Below are 9,279 nucleotides of genomic sequence, written 5' to 3'. Positions count from 1 at the left end.
AGCAAACAAGTCATTGATTAGGTCTAGGATTGGCTGAGTCAGACCCTCCAACCCTGTCAGACTCTAAATTGTGGGTCTGGAAGAAGACTTTGTCTTGCTGTATCTGCTCACAGTTATTTTCCTAAAAGCTTCTGCACATTTTTATATTCCGGGATACCTTTCTGTCCCTTCCACATTTCCCTGAATGCTAGGATCCTTCATGGTTTCTTGATGACTCTCTTCTAACCTGGTTCAATCAGCCATGGGATTGTCTCCCCAACTCTAGTGTCCCAAGCTATACTTACCCTTGACATATGTCCAAAACAAACACCTTCTGTGTACTTGGTACATATCCCTGTAAGGATAAAAACCTGCCTTAATTTACTCTCTCTCTCTCTCTCTCTCTCTCTCTCACACACACACACACACACACACACACACACACATACACTTACACACACACACATACACACACAAACACACATACACACACGCAATACACACTCACACTCAGGCACGTGCACACATATACACATATACACTCACATACACACACATAAACACACATGCACATACACATTCATACACACACGCACACACATACACTCACACATACACAAAGTGCCTTATCAGTGAATCATCTAATCTCTGACTTTCTGGATTTGTCACTGCGGCTGATGTCATCAGGAACAGCATCTCCTTCTCACAACCATCTCCACTTCCTTCCAGAAATTACAGTTCTGAAAAACCAGCCAGTGTCTTGTTTCCTGCATTCTCAATGAGGAGACTCAGTACAAATTTCTGCATTTTAACCTCACAAAAGCAATCCGAAACACAACATTATTCCTGGGGTTGGGATGAACCCAATCTAGGAATGGAGAAATGTTGTCACATGCACACAGAGACAAAAAGCAAAGCTTCCAAGGAACTTAGTTTGATTACACAGAATTTTTTTAACTGCCGAGGGGGTCTTTCTTGTTGGCTCAGAACCTAATGCAGTGTTATTACCTAATGCACTACTGCTAAACCTGGACAGCCAGATGTCAATAAGCATGAAATAAATCAATACAACTTATATGTATCATATAAAATCAAAGAGAAACATGTATGGAAACTGAAAAAGATGCACAGAAATCAATAAGGGAAAAAAATCCCAAGAATTCGACTCCATTCAGCCAGAATAGCAGGTTGTTTTCCTTTGGTTTAGATTACTTGGTTGTGCGGATCTGACTGGTCAAATGACCAGTTAAGAATATTCCATAGAGCGGTGTTCCGTTGCTCTAATCTCCCTAGACAAGGTTCATATTTGTGTAGGTTACTTATTCTCCCTTTGTTGACTAAGTCAATAATCAGAATCAGCAGGTTTAGAGTCAGATTGGCAGGGATCAGCAGCCTGGCTTGGGAGGCGGGAGTATAAAAGCCCCTCCACCTGGACGCAGCCTTCACAGAGGTCCACTGGCTCCTAGCAGAATGGCTTCCCCTCATCTCTTCCTCCTTTGCCTCGCTGGACTGGCGTTTATGTCTGAGGCTGGCCCTGCGGTAAGTGTCCTGTGGAAGCCTTTCCAGACATGGCGGGTGCATCTTGGATAAAGGAGGAGTAGCTTACTCCAGCTTTGGTAACTAGCGGGTGTTCTAGGTCAGGGGTGCCCAGAATCTATGTTTCCCATTAAACTCCAAAGGGGAGATCTGGGGTCTAGACCCTTGACTCTTCTATTGTGTTGGCACATTGAGTCTAATGCTCATTATCTCAATGTCCTTAGATAATAAAAATATGAAATAACATAGAAATAGAGATATAAAAGTCCTGGGGAGGTAGTTTAGTGGTAGTAGGTAGTGTGTATCTAACATGTGGAAAGGCCTGTGTTCAACCTACGACTATAGAACAAGATGCATCATCAGTGGTGCTTTTAATATTGAATTCTCATAAAATATATTTAATATATTTAGTAGACATTATATCTAGTATACCTATTGAGTAAGGTTATATTTTGGTTCTTTAGCTAATCAAAATGTATTATTGATCATTATCTTGGGGGAAGCAACACTCTATTCTAGTGTCTGACGGAGTCCTCTGGAAGAGTGAGTCAGTACAGTTAAGTGGGTCCGGAAGTACGTGGGTGTTAGGTTACAATGGAGAGAATTACTACTGCAGCAGCTGATTAGAATGATCTCGAGGAAAAGACCAGTCTTTCTTTTTTTGTACGATTCACCTTTTCAGTGTCTCCATTCAGATGGAGAGGTGAACCATGCAACGGCTCTCAGAGGGCCTGTTTGCCCTTTGGAAAAGCATTGTACAGGTCCCTGGTGCACAGCAGTGTGTCTGGAGGCAGAGGCTGCTCTTGCTTTGAAAACAATGCTGCCTGTGTCAGACTGCAAAAGAAGCTCATTAATTGTCAACACTTACGTTATCGCAATGGGATCAGCATGTACTTTTGGTTTTGTTCCAGATTCTAACCCCAGAAAGAACAAGTTCTTCTACTTGGATCAATTTCACTGACACCTCTCTTGTCCTCTCTCTGCCCAGGGCCCCGGAGCATCCAAGTGTCCTCTGATGGTCAAAGTCCTGGATGCTGTCCGAGGAAGCCCTGCTGTGGATGTGGCCGTGCAAGTGTTCAAAAAGACAGCTCAGGGAACCTGGGAACCATTTGCCTCTGGGTAAGCTAGCAGAGCATCCTGCTGCGGGATTGGGTCTATCTTTCTAGTCACCCTTCTGCTCATGAGAGGTGAGCACAGACAGCGGACCAACTTTAGGGCTGAGAGAGATGTCTCAGCGGTTAAGAGCACTCTCTACTCTTGTAGGGGACAGAGGTTTGGCTGCCAGCACCAAAATGGCAGCTCAAAATCATCGGTAACAACAGTTTCTGGGGAACCAATATCTTCTTCTGACCACCATGTGTGTAGTGCTCAGGCACACATGCAGGCTGTACGTTCATACACATAAAGTAAAAGGAAACAAATATTATTTTTTTTTTAAAAAAAACTGTCAGCTAAAGAATCTGTTAGAAGGCTAAAGGAATTGGGAGACCTTTCTTAAGAAAGCTGGCTTCCTGCTCTGCTTAGCACAGGCTAGGACTGAAGGGAGAGAAAAGGAAAGACAGTAACTCCTGGGCTTCAGTAGGAGTTTGCAATCCTTTCCGTCACAGCCCACTTGAGGAAGGCAATGAAAACTAGTCTCTAGGGACTGCGAAGATGACTCAGGCAATGAAGTGCTTGCTCAGGAGACTGGGGACTTGAGTGTGAATCCACAGACTCTGTGTAAGAAGCCCACCATGGTAGTGCATGCTTCGAATACCAGCCTGGGGGTGGGGGCTTAGAAACAGGAGGACCTTGAAGTTTACCCGCCAAGGAGTCACGCTGAATGGGTAGATTCGGGTTCAGTGAGAGACCCTGTCTTAAAAAAACAGTGGGTAGAATAGTCAAGGAAGACATCCAGATCTGAGTTCATGTCATGCAAATGTACACATACATACACAGACACCACATAAAACAATACACACAATCACACAGTACACATACACACAGAGTGTGTGTGTAATTTTCAGAAATGTAAGTCGGGAATTTTCAGAATCCCTGGTGCCCATGTGTGATGCTCAAAGCGTTGAGTGCTGGTCTTAGAATCTTAGGAAGGATGTACATGTGCTAATTTATTATTGAAATGAAAGGAACTGACGAAGCACCCTGCTGGAGTTTACTCGCATTAACCAGAATCAGGGGCTTTTTTTTTTTTCTTTTCATGTACACTCAGAACAGAACAGCTCTGTGTAAGGCTAGCAGCCACCGTGCTTAATAAGAAACACATCTATAGAGATCTGCAAGGCAAAAGCCCTGGGCTGAGCAATCTCACAACCGCCACTAGCATGCCAAAATGACTTCCCACCTGTGCAGGCCACAGGTGTGTGTGTGTGTGTGTGTGTGTGTGTGTGTGTGTGTGTGTGTTGACCACCACAAGAATTTCAAATGAATTAATAATTAATCTAAACAAACGAACCAAAAGAAAAAGCAGCTAAGACACCCTTAACACCTAGCAGAATGGCGAGGTCCTTATGTCTCCTGGGTAAAGACTTTCTATTAAGTTTTAATTGAATACCAAGATGCACTGATTTCTTCTCTTCACTGGAAAGATCATCTTCTTCAGTGAAGTGTTAGCTGAGTTTCTGTTTGTTAACTTCTTTGTGATCATATGTGTGTCGAGCACAGCACACAAAGTGGTCAGGGAATTCTAAGTGGACATAGAATCAACACCCAAATATTCAAACTTTCTTGGGACCTTCTTTCTTGTACACACACAAGAGGGAGGTTAGAGAGAAGGGGACAGGCATGGCCAGAGTCACTAAAGACAATTGCCACTCTTCTGTCTTGGTTGTAACTAAATGGGAAGCAGGTTCTGACATTTCTGTGAGGAACTGGAGCCTACGTGAAAATGGAAGCTGCTTGGTATTTCTTGTTGGCAAAGAATCGCCAAGCAGATTAAACTTAGAAAAGGAGAAAGTCAGTTAAGTTCTTTTTTGTTTATTAGGTTTTGTACGCTGACAAACAACACTACCCCTGCAAGTTACCCTTACACTGTGGGACACTGGCCTGTCACTCTGCTGTCACAGGGGTCTTCAGAGTTAGAACAGCTTGTGACACTTTCAGGGACAGTCATGAACTTCATTAAGTCATTAACCCTGAATGCAATAGAGTGTGTGTGTGGTGTGTGTGTGTGTGTGTGTGTGTGGTTGGGGACTGATTCCAGGGGTATACAAATGTTAGGATGCAACAGTGTGTATGTGTGTGTTTGTTGTTGTTGGGGACTGATTCCAGGGGCATACAAATGTTAGGAAGGAACTCGATGCAACAGTGTGTATGTGTGTGTGTGTTGTTGTTGTTGGGGACTGATTCCAGGGGCATACAAATGTTAGGAAGGAACTCTACCACTGAGCAACACATCTGGGCATTAAGGCTTTCCTTTTCTTTCTTTTAAAAAAATATAATAATTTTTGAGACAGGGTCCCATCTAGTCCAGTGCTCTCTCTATAAACCAAAATTGCCCTCAAACCTGCAGCAACCCTCCGGCCTCTACCCATAGAGCACTAGGATAACAGGTGAGCCCCACATGCCTGGATTAAGGCTTTTAAGGTAAACATTCTACTGTATGTTATTGTCATGAGACAGAACTCTACAATAAGCTGTACGCAACGCTTCTATGAATTTTTTGCCATTTTTTTTACTATTTTATCACAAACACAAGAATTTCCTCAACCTTGATTCAGTTGATAGAAATGAAATACACAGTTACATGCATGTACATACACACACATGCATACATGTTACAATCATATACATACCCTTCTTTTCCCCTAACTTCACCTGGACCTTTGTGCCTTCCAGGAAGACTGCTGAATCTGGAGAGCTGCACGGGCTCACCACAGATGAGAAGTTCGTAGAAGGGGTGTACAGAGTTGAACTGGACACCAAATCCTACTGGAAGGCCCTTGGCATTTCCCCGTTCCACGAATATGCAGAGGTGAGTGGACCCACCGAGGTGTTTGGGTTTTGCTTTCAGTCTCAGGAAATGCCCTTTGCTCTTGGGCATGAGAAGAAAGCAGGGTCCCTTTCCCATCCTACAGCCCAAAAGAAGTAAATGTTCCGAGTTTGTCTGAAACATTCAGCAACACGGCCTAAACCTGCTTCACGCTACTTATGGTTAGCTAATTACATGAATATCTGTTTCTCTGTTGAAAGAATATTAATGTCTGCTTTTGAGGCAGCTTCCAGATACCACTAAAGATATTTCATAGCCAAAGAGAGGGTTCCTTCCCTATGTTATTTTTCTAAATTCTGGCATTTTCGTTATTCCAGAACACATCTAGTGCCCCAGAGGTTTGGGTACACAATTCCTGACAACGCACAGAATGACGATACATTCAAAACCATAACACCTGAATAGCTAAATCTCCAACTATACTCTACAAGGCAAAGGGGTTTCTGTATCAAAACTGTTTCATTCTTATGATCAATCTACAGAGGGCGAGCCTTATCTTACCCCATTTTACCAATGAAGAAGCTGAGGGAATTTAAGCACCCCATCAAGTCACATAGCTAGCACGTGTGAGCAAGGGAAGGCCCAGGATCGTGCCGCTGGAGCCCAGGAGCCCAGGAGCATGCCGTGTCTAGCGCGTGTGAGCGAGGGAAGGAGCAGGAGCGTGCCGCTGAAGCTCTGTGTTGGTTGGTGTGCCTTCCTTGCCTCAGCCAACTTCTCTAAGAAACTGAGCTAAATCAAAACACAAAGCCAACAAACCAAAACCATATTAGTAACCTTCATTTCACTCTGAGCTCAATCTCCCTGATCCTTGGTCATTTCACACAGGTGACTGTCATGGAAATAGAATCCAGACCTCTTGGTCAGAACTGGAGATAATGAATTCCATCAAAAATAGCCCAGCGTGTGACCTAGTTTGCTGTCTGTTGCTAAGATAAACCCCATTACCAAAAAGGAAGTTGGGGAGGGAAAAGTTTGCTTCATCATAGAGTAAACACAGGGTGGGAACCTGGAAGTAGGAACTGAAGAAGTGACCACAGAGGAGGGTGGCTTCCTGGCTTGCTCGATCACCTTTTTGTTTTTATTTTTTATTTTTATTTTGTTGTTGTTTTTTTTTTTTATTTTCGAGACAGGGTTTCTCTGTGTAGCTTTGGTATCTGAGAACTCTCTTGTAGACCAGGCTGTCCTTGAACTCACAGAGATCTGCCTACCTCTGCCACCCGAGGGCTGGGTCAAAGGTGTGTGCCACCACCCCTGGTTTAACTATCTTTCTTATACAGCCCAGGTCTGTGTGCCCACTGCCCACGGTAGACTGGGTCCTCCTACATCTATCATTAATCAAAATAAATCCTACACAGGCTTGCCTACAGGCCAATCTGATCGAGGCAATTCCTCAACGATGGCTCCCTCTTCCCAGCTTATTCTAGTTGGTGTCAAGTTGACAAAATGTGACGAGCGAAGTGTGACAGGGAACCGCTCTCTGTGACTTCGCTGTGGATGAGTCCTTCAATTCTTTCAGCGACTTCTGTCACCAGACAAACCAGAGGGGTCTGTTGGACTCTTGCTCACGGAGACCCACCTCCCTTTGCCTCCTGAGTGCTGGGATTCAAGTTATGCACCACCACTGCTTGGTGCTTGGTGGATTTTTTTTTAATCCCATAATATCCTTTTTTCACTTTTGAGGAAGAGACAAATGAGACTGGATGACAATGTGACAGAGAGAGGAAGCTTGGCAGAGTGGGCGCAGTGGCACCTGCTGTGCTCTAATGCTGGGAGGTGAAGGTAGAGGAATCAGGAGTTAGTGGCCAGCTTAGACCAGGGGCTAGGGCTATAACAGTGCCAGAAGGCTTGCCTGGCATTCACAGGATTTGATCCGTAGCACTATAAATGATAATAAATACATAAAACGGAGTTTGCGAAGAGTCCCCTTCCATTTTCTGGGTGTTGTTTTGTGTTTGTTTTACTCTATCATCCAAGCTTTCTTTGTCCTGCTTTCGGAAACAAAAGGCATTTATTCCAGGTGTGTTCGAAGCTCTATCCAAAACCTGCACACAAAATGAGTAAAATTATACACACCTTCTCTGCCCACCATTCCTTCTGGAAGTTCCTCACCGGCACCTGGGTGTTGCGGCACCCGTGTCTCAGACGATCTAGTAATTTGAGATGTGGCTAGCTAATTGCAAAATCCACATTTTGTCTGGAGACCTTCCATGAGCCCCAAAGCTTTTGTTCACATTTCTGCAGCTTGTGTTGTTGAGAGAAGTCTGCTATGCCTCCCCCAACACCTCAGCATTGTTACTTACCTGAAAATTCATATCTTCTCACGTCAGAAAACGCAAGGGCACAGAGGGAGAGAAATCCCTGGACTTGGAGACAAGGAGCCTTCCTGCCTGGTGGGGCTGTCCCTGTAGGTCAGACCACAGGCAGACTCCAGCATGCAGGTCAGCAGGAGGATGGTTCCTGCCAGCATTCTAACTCTGGAAGTCTGCGGTGGGGGTGACAACCACTGTTCCCCACGGGTCTTCTGTCTGTAGGTATTTCCCTTCTCCCCACTTTTCTCTGAGCCGAAGAAAATGAACAATAGCTGTCAGGTTCTCTGTGACTCATTTTGGTGTGACCAGAACCACTCACACTGGTCACAAACTTGCAAAGAGAGGCCCCTGCAATTCTATCCGAGCTGCACAAGGCTCGGGAGACTTAGCTAGGCAGCATATTTGATTTTGTTATAATTGTTCGTCCCCCTGAGAATCAGGTAATAACATGAAGATTATCAATTTAGCACTGAACGTCAGGGAATACTTTGACCGTGGCTCCAGCCTTTGGGCTCTGTTTGAAGCAAAAATGTCTCTCCGTGGCTCCAGCCTCTGGGCTCCGTTTGAAGCAAATGTCTCTCCTTTCTCCCAGGTGGTTTTCACAGCCAACGACTCTGGCCATCGCCGCTACACCATCGCAGCCCTGCTCAGCCCCTACTCCTACAGCACCACGGCTGTGGTCAGCAACCCCCAGAACTGAGGTGCCTGGCCCAGCAGGCCCAGGATCCTGGCAGAGCAGTAGCAGCCCGTTTGCACTGAAGCAGTGATTTCACTCGATAAACTGTGTTAGTAACTTGGCAAAGACGCCATGAGACATTCCTATTAAACCTCTTGGCGCTTCATTCAAACTTTGTTTCTTTTTTATTCCCTCATTTTCCCCCACTGCCCCTAAAACCCAAATCTTACAGAGTCACCAAAAAATTCTAGAAAATCTTTGACTAGAACTTTCTTTAAGGAAAGAAATCTTTTTGGCGCATGGTTTAAAGGGACCCTGTCTGTCATGGGGGAGCTCGTGGTTGCTCATGGCAACTCGCTCAAGGCAGATGGATCAGGAAGCAGAGTGGGCCAACCTTTCAATGCTAGGCACATGCTAGGAATGGTCTGTAGACATTAAAACCGCATGGTCTAAACATCTGGAGACACCGGAGTGTTTCTCGAGCATGCTCGAAGCCCCGGGCTCAATCCCAACCCTGGAAAGCAAGCCCAAAGACATGGTCTGGAAATAAAATGCTTTCTTTTTCTACGATCGTTAGTGACTAGAAGGAGACAAACCGTTAAGGACTAGGTCTGCGCGCATTTTTGTTAAACGCTTTACTCATTGGGGGATATCACAGTTCCTCTCACAAGAATGGGCCTATCAGCAGCCAGACATGATGGAGATGGGGTTTAGGGCTCCTACCCCTTGCTGCTGAACTATTTACTACAGATAGATTCAGGGAGAGGGGAGTTATTGTCTTCAGCTGTGTA

The 9,279-nt window shown here is 44.9% G+C and overlaps 1 protein-coding gene across 1 annotated transcript; it reads left to right on the top strand.

Moving 5' to 3' along the window:
• Window positions 1-1,364: 1,364 nt before the first annotated feature.
• LOC121453478 (transthyretin) lies at window positions 1,365-8,660 on the top strand. Its single transcript, XM_041660288.1, has 4 exons — window positions 1,365-1,518; window positions 2,504-2,634; window positions 5,350-5,485; window positions 8,405-8,660. The coding sequence occupies exons 1-4, from the start codon at window positions 1,450-1,452 to the stop codon at window positions 8,510-8,512; spliced, it is 444 nt and encodes a 147-aa protein (XP_041516222.1). The 5' UTR covers window positions 1,365-1,449; the 3' UTR covers window positions 8,513-8,660.
• Window positions 8,661-9,279: the final 619 nt, after the last annotated feature.

Source organism: Microtus oregoni, unplaced genomic scaffold (genome assembly GCF_018167655.1).
Source record: "Microtus oregoni isolate MIOR12 unplaced genomic scaffold, Mior012 000011F_ref0000422, whole genome shotgun sequence".
In the NCBI taxonomy this organism is placed as follows: domain Eukaryota; kingdom Metazoa; phylum Chordata; class Mammalia; order Rodentia; family Cricetidae; genus Microtus; species Microtus oregoni.
The sequence above is the reverse complement of the archived record's forward strand: the minus strand, read 5'-3'. Positions and strand labels throughout refer to the sequence as shown.